Below are 26,499 nucleotides of genomic sequence, written 5' to 3' on the forward strand. Positions count from 1 at the left end.
GGGTGGGAGGGACAAGAGTCATGGCCCCAACCCCAGGCCAGAGCCCAGCACCTGCGGTCCCTCTGGGCAGAGCCAAGACAGGCCTAACCCCCCCTCCAAAGGAAATGTAAGAATGAAAATGGAATTCTAACGGCCGGTATTTATTAATAAAATTAATAATGTAATAAAAAGTAATCATTCAAACTTCACTATTTGGGGCTGGAGAAATAGCTCGCTAGGCTTCGAGACCCTGGGACCCCTCATCTCCAAGCTAGGAATGTCCCTCCCCTGTGGCACTGAGGCACATGGACCCAAGCAACGGCAGCAGCAACATTTCAGGTGTGTAGGGGAATAAAGCGAAGATGAGAAGCACACAGGAAACACTGCGACTGACATATGCTGACATTCCACGCGACTCCAAATACACTGCACACCGTAAGAGTAGTGAAAACAGAGACGGTATTAGGCTGAAGACAGAGAACAAGGGTCCAGGCATGGCTTTGCACGAAGTGGACTATGGTTCGAACCCGCAGCACCAAAAATGGTCCCCCAAGCACCACCAGGGCTCACTCCTGAGCAGACCAGAAACAGCCGAGAACCAGCTGATGCAGCTCAGTAGGCCCGGGCCCGCCACGATGCTTTCTAGTTTACAAACGGCTTTCTGAGACATGATCCTCCCTCCCAGCACGTGCAGTGAGAAACATTCACACTCAGCCTATCGACATCTCGCACACAAACAGTAGGGGAATATGACAAATTCACAATGCCACCATACCTGCTTGCACTTCGGGAACGCCTGGCTGTGCTGTAACTTTTTGGAGGTGTTTTAGAACGTTTCTTTTCCTTGTCTTCCTTCTTTTTGTCTCTGGCAAGTGAAGAACACTTATGAATGTTTCCCATACCCACAAACACATGCAAACTTAACAGCAAATTTGTTAAATTTTAGGAATTAAAATTTCCCTTGGATTCTTTCCGAGCCAATTCCCCACCCTATACGACTTCCAATCCATTCTTATACCCTCCAGTCTCCTCATGCCAACAGAGCTTTGTGTGTGTGGACACACTTTTCTCATCGAAATCCTTCCTGCACGCTCCCTTCCCCCAAGTCTTTTCTTTCATTACGGAACACCATGACTGGGGTCTTGGGAACTCTGAACTTGGCTGCCCCACCCGTGTCAGTCCAGTTACCTGGTTTTTGAGGTGCTCCTTGACCTTCGACCCCTCTCTCGGGAATGTGATCTTCTCCGCCTTGGACTCTTGGATCTCCGCCTGCTCCCCGACTTAGAATGTGATCTCCTCCTCGACCTGCTCCTTGACCGCCTGAAACCGGGAAAGGAAACCGACACATTAGAGAATAGGAAGGACTCGCACCGGGCTAACCTTCAATTAAGTGGGTTTAATTTCCCCTTAGTTGCTGCCATTACTCCTTTACTCTAAAAAGTAAACATCTTTGAATACAACAGGAACACCATTCAGTACGTGGAACTTCTTGCACACTGCACAGCTATTTCAAAAACCTAGATCTACTATGTTCAATAAATCTTCAGCTACTTATTATAGACCATGTTCTATTTGCTAAGTCTTAACCATGTGCTATATCCTAGGATATTTCCATATAAACCTTATCTACCTCTATTGCTCTCCTTAAAGACAGGGTTTCTTTAATTTGCTCACCACTGTATTTTGAGCAATTACTGCAATGCCTGACTTCAGCAAAAGATGAACAGCATGTCTGAACGATTTAAATGATCCTATAAAATATCAAAAATTGCTTTAAGAAATAAACTGATGAGATTAGATTCTAGTATTGCTCATCTTTAGAGGATTCTAACTTTAGCTAATTCGAGTTACACATTTTTCTACCTTTAATGCCCATAGAAAAATCATAAAAATTATTTGTCAAAAAGCAAACACAATTGTAAATTCTAAGAGCATTCTTTCCTAAATAAATTAGGTTCTTTCTAATAAAAAAATAACAAAATGTAAACTAGTTTTAGAAACTTGAATTAGCAGATGTAGTACTGCATCAGTATCTATACTATAAGGTGTTTTAAAATTATTTTCAAGAGTAATATACTAGTTACTTTTACTTACTAGTATAATAGTCACACCCAGAGATTCACAGGGGTTACTCCTGGCTCATGTACTCAGGAATTACCCCTGGCAGTGCTCAGGGGACTATGTGGGATGCTGGGAATTGAACCCGGGTTGGCTTCATGCAAGGTAAATGCCCTACCCTCTGTGATATCACTCCAGCCCCACTATGTGCTTTTAAAAATGAAAGATTACCATGTATCTAAATACTCAAAAAAAAAAAAAAAAGGAAAAAAGTCATGGTCACATCAAGATGTCACAGTAATATGCCAAGATGTTTAAGATACAACAGTTCTAGGGGCCTGAGAGACAGGACAGAAGCTAACGGACTTGCCTTGCACACAGTGCGGCCAACCCTGATTTGATTCCCAGCACTGCATATGTGTGCCGAGGGTGATCCATGAGCAGTCAGGAGTAGACGACCCCCCCCTCCCCCCAACAAGCTACAATCCAAAGAGACGGCAAGTTTCAGGGGCACAGTTCTCTGGAGAACCTTACACATTTTCACAGGGATGTTATATGGAGAATAAAGCAATTAGCAATTAGGCTGCAGAAAAGAGCACATCAGCGATTAATGCGCAAGGAAACCAGAGGATAGGAGGTCATTAGGCAGCAGATTAAGGAGGAAGTGAGACACAGAAAATATTTTCATCGAAAGCAGTGTTTCCCAAAGGGGTGACACCCCATGAGCTGGCAGGGGAAGGAGAAAGTACTAGCAACCTCAGGTGCAATTGAGGAAGCTTAAATGTTTTTTCCTCTGAAAAGGCCAAACTAGTCCAGGCCAGAAAAAGCAGGAGGAACCCGGGTCTGACCTGTGCCGAGAAGAGGAGGGCGTCCTTCTCCTCCGGGAGCGGGACCTGGATCTTGAGTGCCTTCGTTTTTCCTCTTTCTTATCTAGATGGAAAAGAAATCTGGATTTAGAAGTAGCCAAATGGGGAAGATCTCTCCCATTCAGGAGTGAATCTAAAAATTAATTTTCAACTTTTAAATAACCTATAGATATGTGAAGCGATCATTTTACAACCCACGCAATCAATCGTCCAGGCTTTGGCAAAGACTCCGGGTATGAAGTGTGGTCACTTAAGTCACCTACTTCCTTCTTGTGGGGAGGCTGCTCCTGGGCAAGGTAGGAGTCTTTGCCCCCGTGGCCACTACCCACAAGATGCAATTGGTACCAACACGACCGCCATACTGTTCTAAGTACTTCCGGTGTCTGAGCAGCGGAACCAACTACTCCCACGCTCAGAATCATTTCACCCATATTCCGTCAGAAATTGGGAAAAGAAAATTACTAGGAGACCATTCAACAAACTTAGGGAGTGATTATTTTTGCCAGCAATCATACTTCAACATACACTAGTGCGAGCTTAGGGAGTTGTGTTAGTGACGCCGCATGCGCGTGACCACCTGTGACGGCATGCTCTGGCAGCAACGTTCCAAGGTCCACACAGCATCATCCTGCTTTACCTGGTTCTATAGCAGCAGAAATTAGGGACTGTGCTTCTCGTACTCTCTTCATGGCTTCCTCTATTTCTTTACTAGAGGTATCTGATTTCAGGCTTGGTGAAACTAGACCAGCAGCTACGTGATTCAACCTAAAACAGAACCCAAAAAATGAAATCTAAAGCATTTTAAAACAGCACTTCAAGTAAATGTTACAGATAATACACATTAAGTTACTCTCTGGGGGACACAAAGGCTGAAGATGCCACTGTAGTACGTAGTATAAAATACCAACCCACCCACATAATCAATATTTACAAGTCCAGCATTTTAAAGACTCAGATGTCTGGGATAAACAAGGATCTATTTAATTTTGCTGAACATTCACTAGCTATGTATCATCATACTTTGATAAAACACCACAGCACTGGAATACAAATACAGAATTTTGATTAACAAGTTTTCATAATTTTGTTGGGGCATTAACTCAGGCTTGTAATATGGGGAAAAACTAAGGCAGAGACCACTGCCACATCAAAGTTCCTCATAATCTCTGGAATGTGAGGATTAACATGTGTGCTGTCAATTGTGCGAATTAATCTACATTCAATTATGAGCCACGGGTGAAATCCACCAGCATCACTGTGTTTAAAGAAATCTTAAGGGTTTGCACAGGGGAGGAAAAAAAATTATTAGTGGGTAAAGTGGGAAATGTGAACAAAAATTGGTGAAAAAGGGACTTTCAACTGTACTGGGGGTGATTTTATAAACCAGATAGCAGTATAAACTAAAATCCTATCATGGGAAGTTTTTAGGAAAAAAAGGCTATTAATATTAACTACAGTCAAATTGTTCCAGCTTCCCTCCATGATTTCCACCCACTGCCAATGACTTTGACCATGTTTTAAAGAAATTAAAAAAAAAAGAAGATTATATTCAACTTTATTATACAAAGAAGTCACCAAGGGAAACACCTTGCGAAGCGGTTACTGTCAAATAGGAAAACTCTATTGCATGAAAGAAATGGCTACCTGCACTAACTCTGTGTCGCTCCGTACACCCACTGTTGAGGCAGTGCTTCCCTCAGTATTCCACAGCTTCTCGGGAACCAAGTTACCCCCCCACCCTTGCAGCTCAGAATACTTCCAAGTTGATACAATGCTTTCCTTTACTATATGTAAATAAATAACTCTTTCTAGAGACTGGAAATAGATGAAAGAAAGCATCCTGGTATCATGGGTTCAGTCATTTCCCAGAGTCTATCCAAAACCTTTACGAATGGCTCACCGCTAGATTTTTCGTGTCTCTAGAAAGAAATTAAGAACTACAAGTCTACCACGAAAAAAGGAAACTAAAGGCCAATATCCCTGATGAACACAGATGCGAAGATTCTCAACAAAATATTTGCAAATAAAATTCAATAACTCATCAAAAAGATCATACTCCAAGACCAAGTGGGACTTATCCCGGGGATGCAAGGATGGTTTAACATCCGGAAATCAATCAACATAATCCATCATATCAACAACAAAAAGATAAAAATCATATAATCGTATCAATAGATGCAGAGAAAGCATTTGATTAAGATCCAGCACCCATTTATGATGAAAACTCTCGCCAAAATGGGTTTAGAAGGTACTTTCCTCAATATAGTCAAAGCTTTTTATCACAAGCCTACAGCAAGCCTCGTCCTCAATGGGGAAAAACTAAGAGCCTTCCCTCTAAGAACAGGGACGAGACAAGGATGCCCACTCTCTCCACTTCTGTTCAATATAGTACTGGAAGTACCTGCAATAGCGATTAGGCAAGAAAAAGATATTAAGGGCATTCAGGTAGGAAAGGAAGAAACCAAGCTCTCACTATTCGCAGATGATATGATACTATACTTAGAGAACCCTAAAAACTCTACCAAGAAACTCCTAGAAACAATACTCATATAGTAAAGTTGCAGGCTATAAAATCAATACCCAAAAGTCCATGGCTTTCCTATATGCAAATAATGAAGAGAGAAAAAAGCGACATGATAAAAGCAATCCCGTTCACAACTGTGCCTCAAAAAACCAAGTACCTCAGAATCAGCTTAACTAAGGAGGTAAAAGACTTGCATAATGAAAACTACAAAACGCTACTTAAGGAAATAAAAGAGGACACGAGGAAATGGAAAGACATCCCCTGCACATGGATTGGAAGAATTAATATTGTCAAAATGGCAATACTCCCCAAAGCATTGTACAAATTCAATGTGATCCCTGTAAGGACACCCTTGACATTCTTCAAAGAAGTGGAGCAAGCAATCCTGAAATTCATATGGAACAATAAGCCCCCACGAATAGCTAAAGCAATTCTTGGGAAAAATAAAATGGGAGGAATCAACCTCCCCAACTTCAAACTCTGCTACAAAGCGGTAGTAATTAAAACAGCAGGGTACTGGAACAAAGGCAGAGCTGCAGACCAATGGAACAGGGTTGAGTACTCTGACACTGTCACCCCGTTGCTCATCGTTTTGTTCGAGCGGCACCAGTAACATCTCTCATTGAGAGACTTGTTACTGTGTTTGGCATATCCAATACACCACGGGTAGCTTGCCAGGCTCTGCCGTGCAGGCGCGATACTCTCAGTAGTTGCCGGGCTCTCCAAGAGGGGCGGAGGAATTGAACATGGGTCGGCCGCGTGAAAGGTAAACGCCCTACCACTGTGCTATCACTCCAGCCCACTCTGACACACCCCCCCAAATATATGATCATCTAATCTTTGATAAGGGAGCAAGAAATGTGAAGTAGAGCAAGGAAAGCACGTTTAACAAATTGTGCTGGCAAAACCAGACAGCTACATGCAAAAAAAATGGGCTTAGATCTCCACCTATCACCATGTACAAAAGTCATATCAAAATGGATTAAAGACCTCAACATCAGATCAGAATCTCTAAGGTACAATGAAGACAAGGCCGGCAAAACCCTCCAAGACACTGAAGCCAACAGGTATCTTCAAAGATGACACGCCACTGGCCAAGCAAGTGAAAACAGAGATAAATAAACGGGACTATACCAAACTAAGAAGCTTCTGCACCTCAAAAGAAACAGTGACCAAAATACAAAGACAATCTACAGAATGGGAAAGGATATTTACTCAGTACCCATGCGATAAAGGGTTGATATCAAGGATATACAATGCACTGGTTGAACTCCAAAAGAAGAAAACTGCCGACCCGATCAAAAAATGGGGTGATGAACAAACTTTCCCAAAGAAGAAATCCAAATGGCTGAGAGGCACATGAGAAAATGTTCAACATCACTAATCATCAGGGAGATGCAGATCAAAACAACAATGAGATATCATCTCACACCACAGAGACTGGCCCACATCCCAAAAAACAAAAGCAAGCAGTGTTGGTGTGGATGTGGGGAGAAAGGGAATCTCCTTCACTGCTGGTGGGAATGCCAACTGGTTCAGCCCTTTTGGAAAACAATATGGACGATTCGCAAAAAATTAGAAATTGAGCTTCCATTTGACCCAGCAATACCACTCCTGGAGAGGCAAAAAGGTATAGTAGAAATGACATCTGCATTTCTATGTTCATTGCAGCACTGTTTACAATAGCCACAATCTGGAAAAACACCAGAGTGCCCCCAAACAGATGACTGGTTAAAGAAACTCTGGTACATCTACACAATGGAATACTATGCAGCTGTCAGAAAACATGAAGTCATGAAATTTGCATATAAGTGGATCAATATGTAAAGTATCATGTTGAAATGAGTCAAAAACTTGAAACAGCCGCGGGATACAGGGCCAGCCCCAGCCGGGGCTGGTGGCTCGGCTCCGGCCGGCCGGGTTTTCGGCCCGGGTGCCCATGCCTCTGCAGAGCCGGTGGATGTGGAACGAGCGGGAACCAGAGACAGCTTTAGGAATTGGGGTTCCAGCAAGCGCTTGCACCCATGTATGGAGACTGTGAACTAACTTTGGCTACATGCTGTTCCAGGAAGGGAAATGATTCATTTTCAAACTTAAATCTTCGCGGACTTAATTACTATAATACAGAAATTGTAAACCGCGCGGCCACGCGACATTTTATCTCTTCATTCTCATCAGGGGAAAACTTATTATCAAATATTTCCCTGTTAATAGAGCTGTATTCTTAGGGAATAAATTCCAACAAAAATAGTGAGTCTGTTTTGAAACTCTAACAACAATAGTGAGTTACGTGTTGAAATCTGGAATGTAATCAAGGTAAAGAGAAAAGGAAGTGAAATTATCACTCACGTACGGGGTGGGTTGGGGGGTGAGGGGTGGGATGTATACCTTTTTTTGTTTGTTTGTTTTTTTGTTTTTGTTTTTATTGGTGGTGGAATATGGGCACTGGTGAAGGGATGGGTGTTTGAGCATTGTGTAACTGAGATATAAGCCTGAGAACTTTGTAACTTTCCACTTGGTGATTCAATAAATTAAAAAAAAAAAAAGAAATGAGTCAAAAAGAGACAGACATAGAAAGATTGCACTCATGTGTGGAATATGAAGTAGCAGAGAGGTACAAGCTTGCAATGATGGCAGAAAATTTCTGCTAATTTCTGGCAGAAATTTCTCTGGACTTAGTTACTAAAATACTAAAATACAGAAATCCAAAACTGTGCAGCCGCTCGACCTCATATCTCTTCATTCTCAGCAATGGAAAACAAATTATCAAATGCTTCCTTTTCAGCAGGTCCGACTTTGGGGGGGAGAAACTCCAAACAATAATAGTGAGTTTTTTGTTGAAATATTGAATGTAATCAAAGTAAAGTGAAAGTCAAGTGAAATCTATCAGTTACACAGGCGGGGTGGGGGGCTGGGGGGAGGTATACTGTGATTCTTGGTGGTGGAATATGTGCACTGGTGAAGGGATGGGTGTTCGAGCATTGTATAACTGAGACTTAAACCTGAAAGCTTTGTAACTTTCCACATGGCGATTCAATAAAAGAATTAAAAAAAAAAGAACTACAAGTCTAGTGGTAACTTTCTTTTTGCAATAAAAAAAATGAACTGTTTTCTAAAATAATCACCCCACATACATACACATACATACGATTAGTGAACAAAGAAAGAAAAATCCTTACTTGGGATCAACAGTACTCATGAGTTTCAGCAACTGATCTGCAGCAAGAGACTATGGAGACAAAAACACAATTCTTAAGACAAAAAAGTCATCACTGTTTTTTTCTCATTTTCAGAATGTTTCAATTGTCCTGGGACAATCTGGCGAATCTGCTAAAAGGACCATATTCTAGGCACTAGAGTGATTAGCACAAATACAAGACAGGTACCATGTTCCAAGGAATTTTTTGGTACCCATATTGTAATAGGAACAAGCGTGACTTTAGTGACTAACAAGAACTGTTTGTGTAAGAGCTGTTTCCCAAGTTAAATATGTAGACACCGAAGCTCACAGTCTTATTTTACAGAACCATTACCTACTGCTCATTTTAGGATGCTTCTCAAAGCATATGGTAGAAAACCCAAAAGTGCTTAGCTAGTGTAACAAAATGTTTATCCAGGACCACAGAAAGCTGTGTATGGAAATTCCAGGAAACAAAGTCTAAAACATGGGGAAACAAATTACAAATCCCTGTTGCTATCTTTCCTCAACCGTTCACTGAATCCATGACTCCACAGTGACAGGTTGGCTCATGGTGAAACTAACCTTCTTTGACTAATCTGAAAATCCTTTTTTAGGTATGGGGTGAACAATACAGTGTCCTTTAAATCAAACCACTTTCAAAAAACTTACAGTCAGAACATATTTATCCATCACCTGCTGCTGAAATGAAAGCTGTCAGTGAAACGGAATCACAGAAGTAAGGTGGAAGTTGAGGATACAGCCGAGTTACCTGAGAGTTCAAGTTTGCTCCCGGAAGCCCAAGCGCAGCGAGGGCAGGATCGAGAGTAGGAGCTCCCAAAGCAGCCAAAGGAACTGCGCCAATCTGGGAATTAAAATACCACCCTTAGTGCCTTCTGCCAGGGATCAGCTCTGATCTGCCCCCAAGGGTCAGACGAGAAGTTTAAGTCTGGAGGTCCACACGGGCACTGTCAGCGACAGTGATGTGACCAGCCAGACGATACATGAATGGGAGCCGTACTCTAAAAACAGAGGGACAGGGTCTGGCCCAAGGACTGTGCTTTACCAGCTCACCACCGCCCCCCACGATGGCCTCATTTTTCATCATTACAACAATTTGTCCTAAAACTAAATTTAGAAAAAACAGTCTACTACATTCTTGTGCTAGATTTTTTTCCATTTGCTTGAGGTTTTCCTTGAGTTTTGGGCCATAACCAGCAATGCTCAGGGAACCTTATGAGATGCTGGGATCAAACCCAACTGCGCTCCCGGCTACATCACCTCTCTGGCCCTCACGTCTAAGATTTTGCCTTTTAGCTGTAATTCACTGTTCTCCGCTCTGCTTCCTTGACAAGACTCTTTCCAACGGTAAAAGATTAATATTTTTTAGAGATAAAAAAAATTTTTTTTTTAATTCAAGAGATTAAGTTACAGTTATTACTCAAAGAGCTGGGAGTTTGTCTTACTCCCCGTGATATTATACAGTCAATAGAAAACTTCACTATTTAGAGAATGTTCTTACATGGTGCTGAGACTCATCTCTGTGGGCTGTGAAACCAACAGGCAATTATAATCTCAGCATGGTTATAATACATGGTGTTATTCTATTTGTTTTTTTTTTTTTTTTTTTGCTTTTGGGTCACACCAAGTCATGCTCAGGGGTTCCTCCTGGCTCTGCATTCAGGAATTACTCCTGGCGTTGCTTGGGGGGCCATATGGGATGCTGGAGACTGAAACCCAGGTTGGCCGTGTGCAAAACGCCCTACCCGCTCCTCCCCACCCTGGAAGAACCCCGAAGCGTAGGTACCTGTGTAAGGGGGTTAGGGGTCGGCAGGAGTCCACCACCAGGCAGAAGGCCTGCCACTGCATTAGCTGGTGCCAACAGAGACAGAGCCTTAGTCTCATCAGGAATAACTCCTGCAGAGAAACAGCCACGCATTAGAACATACCCTTTCGCCAAACAGAAAACACACAAAAACACCCAGAAAATGTCTCCCTGATACACCACCTGAGTTTGTTGAAAGTACTTATGTTCGCTAAAATATAAAGCTTGATTTTCTATGATTATTTATCATTAATTTTATGTCAATGAAACTTCAATGTGTGGAAATTTGTTTCCTTTTTCTCTACAAATGGTTAAGTTTCTAGAGTAAAAAAAAATAGCACAATACACACTACTTTTTTGTTAACACTGCCAAGATTTCATCACCTGTACTCGATTTTTAAGTCATGAACCAAACGTAAGCAAGCACAGTCGGCTCTCCAGGGGTGTGCTCTCAACTTTCAAAAGCTGTTTTATGAACAACGACTCGTGTCGGCTGCTTCACTATAAAGCACACAGAAAAATCAAGATACACAAGACAAAAAAAGTTTGATTTAGGGGTTAATAATATGGTACAGTTACTATGATTTTCTTTTACACCTACCATACAAATTTTGTAAAATTTAAGAGAAGAAAGTATGTAAAGGAAATATTCTGTTGGAATCAAGCGTAGGGCTTTTGCTGACTCATGAAAATGAACATGAATGCTTCTGATGGTCTCTGAATACACACAGGAAGTGTGTGGGTGCGTGAGTGAGAGAACATGGCACATTCCTTACCTGTACAGTAAAATGCTTTATGATCCAACATGTGCCATGCTTAACCATACCAAAAACTGCTGCTACATAGTGTCAATTCAAAAGCTAACTTAGTCAAACTCCTAAAGCCAAAAACGACATGTATGTCTGTTTTTAAGCCTAAGCTGTGTATTCAGATAAAATCTATGGGTCCTAAGACAAATAATTATGTAGACAATTTAAATTCTATCCAACAGCAAAAGCCCTATACAGATGGATTAATCTGTTAATGTGCCCAAGCCCCCGATATGAGAGTTCAATAATACAATTAAACTACAAATTTTCAAATACCAGTAGTATTTCTGTAATACATATTAAGAAACTGCATCTCATCATAAAACATACAATATGTACAGGGCACTTAAGAGAAACTGGATAAGCTGCAGAAGAAAACTGTTGGGTGGTATTTTCAGCAGGGCCTGGTATATAGTTCAGGCTGAACCAGGGAAAAGAACTGTAAAACACAACAACAAAAAAGAAAAACCACTGTTAAATAAAGGTAATGGTTCCTTCCACCTACACTGAGAGTGCCGATAACATAAACAAATGTACACTACACAGCACTGTTATTGCGCTTGTGCCAGAGCTGTCATCAATTTAGACACCCAGAGGTATGGAGGGGGAGGGGAGAAGATCATTTAGGTATAGGGCAGTAATGCATCAATATTAACAAACCTATAAAGATTATGGGGTAATTCTGCATGCACAATTATGTCAAGAGGATAATATTAAGTATCAACATCTTACTCAATCAGTGCATTTGCAATATTTCTGGTAAACTAAAATCCTCTTGATTTTTATTGGGAGACACCTGCTAGAAGATCTGCATCCATTAAAAAAAAAGTCATGCATCTGATCCTCTGATTAAAAAAGACTATTTAAAAATAAAACTACAATTGAAAAATAGCAATGAGGCCCCTCACCAGTTAATTTTCATGCGTCAAGAGTATTTTTTTTACTGCTGCTTTGATAGAACCATGAAATACTGCATGAATGTGTAGAAATGAAAGAAAAAGAAACAGACAAAAGAAACAAACATTAACCAAGGAACCTAAATAACCCCCAAATCCATTACTATTAAGAGTTCCTTCCACCAAATTCAGCTTAGATTTACCAATTAAGACTATTCCTTACCGTAGACTTTATGTCTATTGTTCTAAAACACTGACCAAGAACCAACACCAAAGGGTAAAAGCTAAAACCAGGGTGAATGGTGACAAAAGGATCGAATACATTGCTTAGTCAGTGGAGACAACATTAATACAGCATACCATACCCATAATCAAATACACCAATAACAGATTTTGAAACTATATTATATAGTTCTATACACACTCCCAAATATCTCACTTTAAAAGATCCAAAATATTACTACAGTCATGAGATCTATATGATATACTGTATTATGTTCACGCCTCGGGAATTATAACACTTAAGTCAATAAGAATTCTTTACATTTAAAAGCTTACTGATGTTCTGCACGTTACTCACATGGTTTGACCCTTGTCTCCAAAACTATCATTTTTTTGTACTTATGCTAAATTTGAATTCTATAAATTTTCTCTAGATAAATCTTACCCTATAAAAGGCACACTGACATAAAAAGAAATTTCTTAACTAAAACATACTAACTCAAAAGTTTATCAGCATATATATATATTTTAAAACCTTAAAATGGGGAACACACTTTTAATATAGAGGTACTGCATTATATAGCATGATTTAAACCCATATATAAATGCAATTTATTTTTGAAAACCAAAGTCAAATTTTCTAAGTTCTAAGGACTAAACATTTCACAATGTTTACAAAATAGTGTAAATGTACACATTGGTATCCAAAGACCTAAGGTAGCATCTAAATGAAACAGTATCAAGATTCTACTGACCAGTTAATTAAGGAAAAGGGAAAGCATTAATTCCTGGTCAGCATTTCTATTATTAACTTAAAACCCAGTAATTCTATCATATTTCAGTGATTTCTTTCATCAGTATTTACAGCTACCCAAAAGCAAATAAACAATACATTGGGAACAAACTACTTATAAAATATGACTTAGAAAATTTTACAAAATGGAATCAAAATAGTGCTCTCTTGTTACAGTGGCTTTTTTTGACCCCCAAACCCTGCTTGTAATTTTTGTCAAATTACTTTGTAACAGCCTAAAATGTAAAAAGAAAGAAAATGTAGTTAATAAATGGTTACACCAGGAAAACACTTGGGGGGCTTGAGTGCTTGCTGGCCTTTAGTTAATGTCTAGAATCCCCTGTAGCTGCAGAGGACCCACTGTTTTTCAGTCATCTGGAAGAGTTTTGCATTTGCCTTCTCCACTACAAAAATCACACACACAAATAACAGAGAGAAGAATTTATTATTTAGAGATATTCTAGAAAATATAGCAAGATGAACAAGAAAATTTGGCATAAAAACAAAACACCCAGTGCCCATCTGGCACCTAAGCTACAGGAAATCTTGAACTTTCGTAAAAACCAAAATCATTGTAACCCTTGGTATACTGGAATTTAATGTGGGGAGTTGTCTTTTTTTTTTTTTTTTAAGTTAGCAGAGTGAAAATAACTACGGAATAAAACTAACCTAGTCGTTAATTCAAAACAAATATAGTATCATGCACTTATTTTAAAGTTTCTCTGTAAATGTGCAATGGAGTGCCATTCACCTTTGGACTTGTCCGTTAAAATACATTAACTAAGTAGCATCATCTTAAGGAATTACAAAGAGGGATGTGATTGTAATCAAGTTCAAAGTTTTCATTTTGAAAAGAAAAAAAAAGGCTAGCTTAATAAAAAAACATATCTGGTTCCTAGTATTTAGAATATGGACCACAGTATAACAAGGGTTTCAGAATGTTAATTGCTTAGATTTTTAACATGCTACTAACGCTCACTCTAAAACTACACTGAGGTAGATGGTCATCATAGGATGCCCAATAGGTAGTTAAACAAAGCACAAACCTTCTGCATACGGTACGACTATCAAAGCTCGGTCAACGAAAACAGTGTTTGTCAGGTGCTGGGCCACAACTGCGGAGTCTGGATCATGGAACTTAACAAAGCAGACACGGGATGAAACCGGCAAAGGTGAATCACTGGAAAACAAACAAACCAAAAACACAATCAACCAAAAACAGAAAAAAAAAAAAACAAAAAAACCAACCCCAGAGTATCAGCTAAAACCCAAAATATAATTCACAGAGAGTAATAGCATAGTTATCAATTCTAGAAGTGACATTTCAAATGAACTACCCACTAAATTCATGAATAATTCCACATAGACTTAAACAACCCCAAACCAGTAACACACCAGCAGATATTGTTTGGTGTGTATGTTAAAAAGTTTAAAACCAAAGCCTCAAAGCGGAAGACAATGGTGTCAGCACAGTTCATAGTATCAACACCACTGATTTTTAAGTACAGGAAATAGCTCCTTAGTTTTGGCTTAGAAAACCTTCATTATGGCTAATCTTTTCAGAGTGTTTTTTAAAAAAAGGATTTTCCTTTTTAGAGATAAAGAATATTGTCTGGAGATGAAGCATGTGTATCTGATAATCAATGAATTTTCCTGACCTTACTAAATTACCTGAAATTCTCTTTCATAGTCTTGTTAGAAAGTATAAATAAAGCTTTCTAGTTCAGAGTTATTTTCTGAGAAAAAATTTTTTAGCCACAGTGGATAATATTCCACCCTCTAGTACTATTACACAATATTCACTTGGCCAACTGCTTATTTAGGGTAAAAAAAAAAAAAAGCTAAAATGCAATGATGGCAGCTAAGCTAGATTACATGAGGTGACAAGGGGTTTTGTGGATCTTTGGATACAGAGTAGTTCAAATTTCCACTAGGAGTCTTTCTGTAAAAGGAAAAGAGGAAATTCAGGTAAAGATGCTCCCAGTCCTCTAAATTATTCAAGAATCACTAGCCCGTGTCAGTAACGACACGACCCTGGGCATATATTAGAATCATCTGTGCAGAGTAACACCCATACTCTCCACTCCCCACCAAGTACATCAAGAACTTCGATGAATAACTGAGTGCCTCTTCCTGCTTTAATTTTCTAAATTTACTATGTACCCAGGAATTTAAAAATGCTTTATTGCAAGTCAATTACACATTAAAACAATATAAAAGGAAACCTTGTTGTAAGAATAAATGCTAGCAGAATGGAGCTCTAGTTAACTTTGCAATAAGATTTTTATGTGCATATAAAGTACTTACATTCGATTTGATTATACTACTGCAGAGATTATTTGACCTCATCATGCCGATCATGAAATAGAAACTATTTAAGGGCTAATAAGTCTATGTAATCTAAGAACTCAAATCCATTTGAATGCTAATGTAACTTCGATATTTGTAGTAAATTTCATTGTTATCAGTAACATTACTTATTCTAATGCAGACCCAAAGCAAAATGTAATTGAAGCCATCTATCTTGCTAGAGGTATTTTATTGATCTTTTGAAATTGTTTTAAGGTGAAACATTACCGGTGAAATTTAACAATGCCACACCCTGGGTAGAAAGATGCATGCAATTTTAACAGTTCTAAAGCTACAGTTCTGTTCTGCTAGCCATATTTTAATCAGTGACACTCTTAACACAATGCCTTACAGGAATAGGCACTTAAAATTTTTTTTAATTTGATTTAAAATTTCTTTTTAAAAGTAACCTCTATCATTTCTCACAGCACAGACTAAAAAAAAAAAAACCAAACCAAAAAGCCCCCACTATAAAATATTAGGTTCTTAATATATGGGATATGATACTTAATAAAATTAGTACCAAGTATCGCCCACGTGCTCATAAGCATAGCCCTATGTATTTAACAATCTTAAAATGATTCATATTTTTCCTACCTACTCATGTCACAGAACTGTAAAAATTATAACTCTGGTTATATCAAATAGGGTGAGATTAAAAATATGACTTAAATACCACAGGAAAGACAATGAGATCAAAATTATTTGAAAGGCAAATAATTCATCTCTTGACTTTCAAATAGTGTTTAAGAAGTCATTGTTATTTGCCCCAACAAATACCTTAAATGAAAATGTTCCATTTATTAGGGACCGGAGGGACAGTACAATGGGTAGAGCGTTTTCCTTGCACATGGTCATCCCATATGGTCCCCCAAGCCCACCAGAGTGACCCCTGAGTGCAGAGCCCGGAGTAAATAAGCCTTGAACAATGCTGGGTGTGGACTGCCCCCATCCCCCCAGCCCAAAAGATGAGAAATCAATTTCTTTACCTTAGAATTTTGTGCTTATGCCACTCCTTAAAAATGTAATTGTAAGACTATAAATGAGGATGAGAGGGTGAAAAGAGCGGAAAAGCAGGATAGGAAATAGTGAACCCCGTGGACAGCAGTGGGGGAACTGGGCCACACCAGGGCGTGCCGAAGGATCACTCCCGGCTCTGTGCTCGGGGGACCATCTGTGGCACTGGGCATCAAACCAGGGTGGGCTGCATGCAAATAAATACCTTAATCCCTGGACTGACTCTCCAGCTTCCGGGTGATACTTTTGGACCCTTCACTTAAAAGAGTATCGGCAGACTTTTTAGTATTTCGAGTTTCCTCTAAGAGTGAATTCTTTTAGAATCTTCTGGAATACACAATGAAAATTCACACCTCCTTGTTCTATTTCAATCTCAATGAGTTGAAGAATTCTTTCCATATAGGAGGCTGTTCTTTTCAGTTTTTATTTTTTGGCTTTAGGGCTTGGGGGACCACAAGAATCCAGGTCTCTTAAATGCAAAATGTGTACCCTGGTCCCCAGAGCATGTCATTTCCCCAGAGGCTTCCTCAGTGGGGCCTGAGTTCCCCTTCTGAGGCCTGCAGGTGAACCATGTGGCGTCCCCTGGGCAACCTCCGGGAGGGCTGCTCAAAAGAACTTCTGGTTTAGACCACTGCTATCACTCTTCTACTCCCACCACAATACGGGGCCTTTGACCATCCCTGAATAGAAGTATCCGAGCTTATGAAGAGCCATTTCCAATTTCCACTTTTTGCTCTCTGCCCCTCACCTGACCGTACTGATCTTCCCAATTGTGTGGGGTTTTTTTGTTTTGGTTTGGCTTTGTTTTTCGCCCATGCCCTGTGTTACTGAGGGCTTAGTCCTGACTCTGCACTCAGGGATCACGCCTGGCAAGCTCAGAGTACCACAAGGGTGGTCCAGAGTCAAACTCAGGTGGGATGTGTTACAAAGCTTAAAAAAAGGAAAAAACAAACCCCAAACCACTACTGAGTTCCATATCTCATTATTAAAGTATTTATTTTGGGTCCCTGAGAAGTACTCATGAACTTATACCAACCTGCAGTGGGAACAGTAGTAGCCTGCAATTGGGTGTTAACTCACGTATGCTTCACTGGGATCAAAGTTCACTACTAGCTTTGACTCTGACAGTGATAAAACCACCCATGTGAATTTCAGTTCATTCACTTGTGAAACAGGATAAAAGATAAGTCTTCCTCTGAGTTAGTAAGAACTAAGTAGAAAAAAAAAAACAACAGGAAAGCATCTAGCATAATACACATTCAGGTGGACAGTGAACTTCCATTATACATTTCAGGAACAATCACAGTAACGTTTAACACTGAATAAACAGGAGATGGTGGGGGGGCGGGCAGAGAGACAGATTAAGCGCCTGCTTTGCACATGGCAAACCCAGGATCCCTGGCATCACATTCTGTCTGGCAGTGCCCAGCCAGGAGCAAGCCTTGAACGCCAATGAAATTAAGAGATAGCTTCAGATAGCGTTTAGGCTGCCACACAGACGTGGGTCAAGATCATCGGGTTCAAGTATGGGGTACTTTTTGCTTACCAAGTCATCTTGTAAGCAAATGAAACAGGATCGCGTCTAAGTTGTCTCTGAAGCGTCTCGACATAATCCCAGGACACCCCCCACAGCCCCAGCCCCACATCCTCCACCAGACACTCAGGACTAAAATTAGAATTTCAGTAGGTGCTGGCTGGATTTTAATCATGCACCTGTACTTTAAACAGGCCCCTGGGGGCGGTCAGGATGATCCCATGCACTACCTCGGGGGTTCAGACTCTAGAAGAGGGAAGAAGTTGAGTTTTAAGCCATCAATTGGCGATAGGTGCGGAGAGGAGAGAGAAGGGCAGGACCAGCTGGCGAGGCAAGGCTTCCCCGCGGCGGCATGATCAGTGACAGGAGAGCAGCACACGATGCCGTATTTATAGGAGAAGAGCTCCAGGCACACACAAATGTCACCCTTTTTTTTTCGGGGGGGGGGGAGGGCGTAGAGAGGAAATGTGAACACAACCACAAAACGAAGTGTTGTTTCTATCAGTCGCCACCTGGGTGTTGACTAACTTGACAAAATAAAGGGTGTCCAGGTTCTGAGAGCTGTTCTTCCTGCACTGCCGAAGCAAGGCCAGTTTCTCACCATGAAACGCTCCTCTCGGGAACTCGGTACCCCCCTCCCCTCCCTGGCCAGCTCAGCGAGGAACTGTCACTCCCCCACTGCGCGTCCTCCCGGGCAGGGGGCAGACGCACTCCCTGAGCGAAACCCACCGTCGTCGGGCAGCACGTTAAAGGGCCGGCGACGAACGACAGCGGGTTCCCCGGGGACGGCGGCGCGCCCCGCACCTGAGTGACATCACAAACCTCCCAGGGCCGGCGGCCACCAAGCGGCGGCCACCAAGCGAGCGCGCACAAGCACCGACAGGGCTGCTGTTCCCTCCTGGCTTTCCCGTCCCCGCGACAGTCCCCTCCCCCCACGCTGCTGCACCCAAAGTGCCGCCCGCGAGGCCGGGGGAGGCGGCCCGAGGGCCGGGGGCGCGGGGGGCTGCAGGGGCGCGGCCCCCCACTCCCGCTCCCACCAAACTGTCAGCGACTCGCCCAGCGCCCGACGCGGGAACAAAGGACACCCAAGCCCAGGTGCGGCGAAAACCGTCCTGTTCTGTTTTGTTTCTTGTTTCGCCTCGGGTCGCCGAGAGCAGCGGCCCGCCCCCGCCCCCCCGCGCCCCTCCCCCGCGCGCGGCCCGCCCCCCCCGCCCGCGCCCGGCTAGGCCGCGCCGCGGCGGCCGACACTCACTCCGGCGGGAAGAGGCGCAGCTCGTCGATCTTGCCCAGGAAGCCGAAGAGGGTCCGCATCTGCTCGGAGCTGGCGCTCGGGGAGACGTTCGTCACCTGGATGACCTCGGTGCCGCCGCCGCCGCCGCCCCCGCCGCCGCCCGGCCCGCCGCTGGGGCCCGGGCCCGCGGCGCTGGGCACGACGCTGGTGCTGCTCATGGCGCTGCTCGGCGTCTCGCCCCTGCTTTAACACATCAAACACACAACAAACAGTGAGAGGGAGGGGGGACAGGGACCGGCCGCCGGGCCGCGAGGAGGAGGCCGAGGCCGAGGACCAGGCCCGCCGCCTGCCGCCGCCGCCGCCGTTTCTCCGCCCCGCCGCGGGCCGCGGGAGGGAGGGGAGCGCGCGAGGCCGGGCCTGACGGGCGGAGGAGGGCGCGAGCGAGCGAGCGAGCAGGCGGGCGCACCAACGGCCGCCCCCGCGCCGCCTCCAGCCGCCGCTCTCGCCGCCCGGGCCCACAATGCCCCGCGGCGCGCGCGTCACCGCCGCCACGCCCCGCCCCGCCCCGCCCCGCGCAGGCGCAGCGGCCCGCGCCGCCCGCCGTCGGGTGCTCGGCAGCGACGGCCGCTTTCGGAAGCCGAGCCCGCGCGCGCCGCGTCCCCGCCCAGGCGGCACGTTCCCGCGACCGCGTGCATTAGACATGCCCGTGCGGGGCAGTCCGCAGTCCTCGGCCCCGGTCCGGGAATTGCCAACACTTCGCTCCCAAGCCCGGACTGGCCGGCCCCAGCGCCAGACTTTTCTGCCGCCCGCATCTATTTACTTGTAGCCAGATTTCCTGGTGCAGCCCGCCCTGGGAGCATATGGCCCCGGTTCGGGTCCCCAGTGTCCACTAGCGCCACGGGAGGTTCCAGTGCCCAATAGCACCAGGGGAGATGCGAGTGTCCACTAACGCCCGGGGAGATCCCAGGGTCCACTAGCGCCCAAGGATCTCGGCAGCCTCTGCCCATTTGTCAGCAGCACAAAGTGGTTCCTGGCCCATCCCGGGTATGTGAGCACCAGACCCCTAGCGCGCCCCGAAGTGAGAGCCCCGTAAGCACGTGTGGGCGCAGCCCCCACCCCGCACCCCGGAAGTCGTGGCCTCAGTTGCCTGTCTGCTGAGAGGCAAGCAATGCGCAACATCACAACCACGAAGGGACGAGGGGGCGTGGAAACAAACTATATGTAAGTAGGGTGGACCGCGAGCGCTTTATCAACCAATTTTCATCTCACAAGTTGACGTTTTACAGCACCCGCATATAGTCATGTGTATTGTCTGAGATTTCTGGAGACAAGCTTGCTTTCATGCAGATCCTTGATCGAAATATAATTTTGAAGCTTTTCCCCAGAAAGCCTCCAACAGATTTCTTCACTGGGCCCCTGGAATGATCCCACTCGACTTTCATCCAGTGGGCTCTAAGGAGCTGTGACTCTACATTCCGCGTCCTCCCTCCCACTGTGCCTTTGGAGAATGACCCTCCCTGGCTTATCCAACCGCGGGGCTGTCCCACAACACATGCAAGCCAAGTTTAGGCTTCTCTTGGTTGCTCAAGGACAGAGCCCAGCGGAGATAGGGTCAGATGGGGACCTCTGGAGGGTGGGAGATCGGGTTAAGTTAGAACCCAGCCAGAGTCAGAGTGTGGCACGCGTGCCTGAGTCTTTATAAACTATTAAAGACCGCTTGATCCAGAATATTTTTATGGAGCTCTGCCCCTCCCCCCACTGTATCACTGTCATCCTGTTCACTGATTTACTCGAGCGGGAGCCAGTAGCGTCTCCACTCGTCTGAGTCCTGAGATTTCAGCAGCCTCTCCTTACTCCTCTTTCCCAATGATTGGAGGGAATGAGACCTGTTCTTGTTACTGTTTCGGGCATATCGAATACATCACGGGAGCATGCCAGGCTCTGCCGTGCGGGCGGGATACTCGGTAGCTTGCTGGGCTCTCCGAGAGGCATATATATATTTATTTCCATTTATGAGAGGCTCGGCCCGAGTGTGTGGAAAGCGGCCTGGAGCGTGGTGGCGGTTGGGTAGTGGAGGCTGGCCCCAGGGCGGGGTCCCCTGGAGCGGGGAGGGCTCTCTCCCTACACCCGGAGAATTTTTGGAGTTTGAAACTTCAGGTCTTTGAGAGTATTACCATGAGAGCTCTACTTAGCAAGTCACTTCTGTTAGCTGGCTCTTAAGTGTGCCCTGTCAGGATGAAGCACACATGTCATTTCTGTTTGGTCTGGGACCCGCTGCTGCTGCTTCTTGGTGCAATACTGGACTAGGCGCCACCCAAGGGGGGGGGCTCACACCATTGTTTTTCCAGTTTTAAATGTTACCATCTAGAGCCCACAGGAGCAAAAGCTTTGTATGCGGGAGTCCTGGTTTGATCCCCAACACTGCGTGATTCCAACACCACTGGAAACAGCCCCCAGCACTGCGCCAGGCAGAGCCTCCTGCGTCACGGGGGGTACCCCCAAATCAAAAACAACCACCACCACAAATAATGTCAACATCTATTTATTCTCTTGGGTTACAAAGAACGCTCTTGTTTACACTTTTCTGGATGCCTGATTTATTTGTCGTAATTAAAGCTATACATGGGAACCAAATAAAAAGTTTTGACAGGATAAAATTCTTGGAGTTCACCAGGTCAGTCTATGTATGACTTGTTAAACAGAGCAAAAGCACGGGACTCCCATAGAAACAAAGGGGCCCAAAATGTTTGGTTCTAAGAAGGAAGATTTTGTATATTTTATTTTCAAATTATCTAGCAGCTAGAAAGTCTGGACATAAAGCGAGGGAAATGGTTCCTCTACTGCCCTAGGGCCTGAGAGAGGTTAAGGGGCTCGTTCTGAATACGGCCCCTGTCTGGCCCCCGTCTGGCCCCGAGCTGCCATGAGCGATCCTTAAGCGCTGAGTCTCAGCCCTAAGCACTTCCGGATATGACCAACTGCCACCCCTGAAAACGAGACAAAAGGCCTGTCTTTTGGGGGATCTCCAAGTGGTGCTCAGCTCCCCAGGGACTGCATCAGTGATTCTCAGCCCCCTGGGCCAGCGGTTCAATGCAGAGGCCCAAAGATGTGAGGCCACTGGGACCCGCAGTGCCTGGAAGACCCTGGTGGTCCCGGAGGTGATGGGTGGTGGGCGGAGCAGGGGGGCTCCAGGGCTGTTCCCCACAACTGAGGGATCATGTGGTGCTGGAAGTTGGATCCAGGCCAGCCTAGCCCTGTACTATTTCCTGGCCTTGTCCTGTCATTTATTACGGAAGATTTGAGAAAATTTTCCATGTGAGGACTTTCTTCCGGGGTAGGTTAGACAGCTCCAAGTGCTAGTGTTCAGGGCCTGGGGTTGAACCTGAGCCCTTTGAGGTGTGGCCCGCAAACCAACCCACCCCAATACCCCTCCACATTAAAAACCTACTTCAGTGAAGAGCGGACCTGAGGAGCTAAGCTGTAATTCCGGGAGACTCTTTTAGGTCGAATACATTAAGTAAGGAAACTCTATCACTATTACAGTAGGCCGTGATTGGGTCTACGACATTAAATAACAAACCCACACCATTATTACCTGTTTCCCGTAGACAAAGTGGCTAGAAAAATGAGTGACAAATACAGCAAAAGATATACATAAGTCACACAAGAGACCACCAGGTTGTCTTATGTAGGCTGCTAATTTAACAAAACTCTAAGCAGTACAGATGGGCTCGGGGAGATAACCCAGAGGACTGGAGCACTTGCCTGGCAGCCACAAGCCTTGAGCACCCCCTGGGGTCCCCTGAGCACCTGGGACAAGTAGAGAGGCCCCCACAAGAAGTACAGAATTCAGACATGGTATCCTGGCTGCTGCATTTCCTTCAGCCCCAGTATCAGAAGAAGGGGTCAAAATAATGTCCAAATTCCTTCAAATGTTATGCTCCGGCTCTCTGTCCCGGGATTTTTCTAGCCACTAGAAACACAGCAAAAAGCTCATGAAACATCAGGTCAGGCCAGACCCGGGAGAGCGTCTGCCTTGCACCCGGCAGACCCGGGTTCGATCCTGAGCATCCGATATGGTCCCCCGAGCACCGCCAGTACTTCCTGAGCGCAGAGCCAGGAGTAACCCCTGAGCATCACCTGGTGTGACCCAAAAAGTGGAAGGAAAAAAAAAACCCAAAAACCAAAATAAACCTCCCCAAAAACACATCAGGTCAACGACAGCAAGCTCTCAAAAGACGCATACAAAGATGCCAGGCCGTTCTGGGCCGGGATGGAAATAGCACAGGATAGCAGCTTTTTTGAACCAAGCCTTCAAACAGAAATTTAAAAAAGTAAAAAGACAAGGGATCAATCCATTTGGGTTTCTGGGGAAAGAGCAACCCTCACACAGAAAAGAGCAAATTAGAAAGGTCCTTGAGGGGGTTAGCAGCAACTAGAATCTTTCAAGAAGTAGGAGCCCTTTCTTAATCAAAAGAGCACTCTCCACCGTCTAGCTCAGAGACCGTCAGGAGAGCCTGACAGCAGAAGGGCAACAAGGCTGTTGGAAGGGTCAAGTTTACCTCTCAGGGAATAGATCAGGGGAGGCCTCCAGATAAACAGCAGCCCAGGGGCTCAAACCCAGAGCCTCAGACAGACAAGGCAGGTCTGAGCCTCCCACCGCCCCATCCATATTCGTCCTCTCTCCCCATATTCTAGTGATGACTGCTGACAGGTTTTCGAAATATTTCAATTTCGAAATATGATATGAATGCCCCACAGTAGGGCCCTGATGCTTAGGCGGGGGAACTGCTACTCAGTACCAAGAAAAACGGACACCAGTATCGAGAGAGTAAGAAAAAATAACGCTGAAAACCGCCCCCAATGGGGGCAGAGGCATGGGGGTGGGGGTTATCATTTTAACACAAGCTTCAACTCCTTCTAGGTTCCTGAATTCTGCTAAGAAGTTCTGCAACAGAAGATAGAATGGGGCTGTGATAGCACAGCCCAGAGGCCTTGCACGTGGCTGAACTGGGTTCGATCCTTGGCATCCCAAATGGTCCTCCTGAGTGCAGAGCCAGGAGTAACCCAAGCATTGCCAGGTGTGACCCCCCTGGCCCCTGCAAAAAAAAAAAAAAAAAAAAAAGAATCCTTGGCCAATCACCATACTCACAGGACACCAGATTCCTAGCGGGATAAATCAGCAGTTTTTGAGGATGACTTTAGTTCCCTCGTGCAAAAGATGGTGGAAGAGTCCAAACTGACACAACCTTGAGATTCTGAACCAGCCACAAACCAACCCCCCGCCACCTCCCCACAAGAATCAATTAGTTGTAAAGCAGCTCCTCCACTCTGAGAAACGTCTTTTGAGAACAAGGAAGACCATGTATTAATCTGTGCTCTGATGCCCAATGTTACTGTATCACAACACAGTAAGCATTTGGCCGAAACGGTCCAAATATGATGTATGTGCTAAAAAATTTACATCTCAAGTCGATGAATGCAGGTGGGAATATAATTGTTAGACGTAGGGGGAAATAGGATGAAGATAAAATCTCAATGTATTGAGGGGATTTTCCCTATAGCTTATAGGCAACAAGCAAAGAAAGCTGAGGGAAAAGATGCCGCTTACAAATATGACTTAAAAAAAAAAACCTTATCTGCAGAGATTTATTTCAATTTGTATTGAGTTCTGAAACCTACATTTCTAATTTAAAAAATTATAGTTCTTTAAATATTTTTTAAATTTTTAAGCATCTTTTAAAATCAAAATGGGAACAACCTGCCACCCCATTCTTCTTTTCCCTCTAAAAGGGAAAGAAAGTGGGGGAATTTGCACTGAGACTGATGGGCAGACGATGAGTGGACGAGAGCAGCAGGTGGGCACTTGCTTGCACATGGCAGGCCCTGGTTTAAGCCCCCAGTGCTATACAGTTCCCAGATCTGCCAGGAGGGATTCCTGAGTGCAGAGCCAGGGGCAATCCCTGAGGGTGTGGCCCCAACAAACATAAAGAAAACATTCTAGGAATGTATGGAAACTATGGTTCATTTCCAAATACCTGTTTTGCAAAGTTGAATTTCTTTCTTTTTTTTTCTTTTTTTTTTTTTTTTTTGCTTTTTGGGTCACACCCGGCGATGCACAGGGGTTACTCCTGGCTCTGCACTCAGGAATTACCCCTGGCAGTGCTCAGGGGACCATATGGGGTGCTGGGAATCGAACCCGGGTCGGCCGAGTGCAAGGCAAATGCCCTCCCAGCTGTGCTATCGCTCCAGCCCCCGCAAAGTTGAATTTATTTCAATGTCAGGGATTCTGAGTGGCCCTTTTGGTAAGGCTTTGTTTTTATGATTAACAGAGGGGGAAAGTCTGTTAACTGAATTCATATGGACAGTATTTTAGCTACCATGCATAAATATTGGTAGGGAACCCCCCCCCCCCCATCTATCTGTGCTGATTTGCTTGGCTTTTGTATTGAATGGGGCCTGACATAAATTCTTAGGTGGGGAAGCTCATGTACTGATCACATGATACTGTTGTCTGTTACATAAAATTCTTCTGGCATCTCAAATAAGAAAAAGGCCATGTGAAGAAATGTTTCACAGCTTAGAAATCAAATGTGAGTATGTGGGGGGAACCCCAGCAGAGTTTATGTATCTGTAAGTAGTTTCAAGCATTTTAGTATCAGCACTCCCTACAATTAGATTTACACCATTTGCACTTTTTTCTATGGTACAAAATTAACATTCGGTTTTTGAAGGAAAATTCTTTATGGTGGCAAATTATTTCTAAAGAGAAATAAAATACCTGAAAGCCATCTCAGTTCAGGTATAAGAGGGTCTTCCTTCACCAAATGTTTACAACACCTTTCATGCCCACAAGGTTCAAAAGGTGAAACAGGCAGGCGAGTCTTTGGGCCCTCGCTGCCCCGCTGCAGATCCTGCCACCACCAGCAGGGGCCACTCCTGAGCACACAGCCAGGAACAGCCTCAGCACCACCAGGTGTCGCACAGGCCCCCCCCCCACACCTGTTGGCTATTAAAAATGCTATTTTAATAGCATTTTAGCCCCACCCCTGCAAAAAATCCCAACCAAACAGAAAGAGCAACCTACACCTCCTCACCCCCCTTCCTTAGCTTGGTGGGCACTGAGCAGGCCAAAGCGCCAAAGTGCCAGGCCAATCAGCGGCACCACACAGAATGGACACCAGGGGGCAGGGCCCGACCAAAACACACCAGGGTCTAGGG

General features: G+C 44.3%; 1 protein-coding gene across 8 annotated transcripts in view; it reads right to left on the minus strand.

Moving 5' to 3' along the window:
* The window catches only part of SRSF11 (serine and arginine rich splicing factor 11), a 39,176-nt gene that overhangs the window by 5,487 nt on the left and 7,190 nt on the right, over positions 1-26,499 (minus strand). For 2 of the 8 annotated variants that reach the window (XM_055138690.1, XM_055138689.1), the window contains exons 1-9: positions 19,303-19,798; positions 14,197-14,330; positions 10,413-10,522; positions 9,378-9,470; positions 8,607-8,656; positions 3,541-3,668; positions 2,886-2,967; positions 1,168-1,299; positions 755-844 (exon numbers count right to left, since the gene is read on the minus strand). In XM_055138690.1, coding sequence (XP_054994665.1) covers positions 755-844; positions 1,168-1,299; positions 2,886-2,967; positions 3,541-3,668; positions 8,607-8,656; positions 9,378-9,470; positions 10,413-10,522; positions 14,197-14,330; positions 19,303-19,499 — 1,016 coding nt within the window. In that variant the 5' untranslated portion in view covers positions 19,500-19,798. Of the gene's footprint in view, positions 1-754; positions 845-1,167; positions 1,300-2,885; positions 2,968-3,540; positions 3,669-8,606; positions 8,657-9,377; positions 9,471-10,412; positions 10,523-14,196; positions 14,331-19,302; positions 19,802-26,499 lie in introns of those variants that run through there. The other 6 variants (XM_055138686.1, XM_055138687.1, XM_055138688.1 and 3 more) reach the window with 6 other exon arrangements.

Source organism: Sorex araneus, chromosome 5 (assembly GCF_027595985.1).
Source record: "Sorex araneus isolate mSorAra2 chromosome 5, mSorAra2.pri, whole genome shotgun sequence".
NCBI classification, from domain to species: domain Eukaryota; kingdom Metazoa; phylum Chordata; class Mammalia; order Eulipotyphla; family Soricidae; genus Sorex; species Sorex araneus.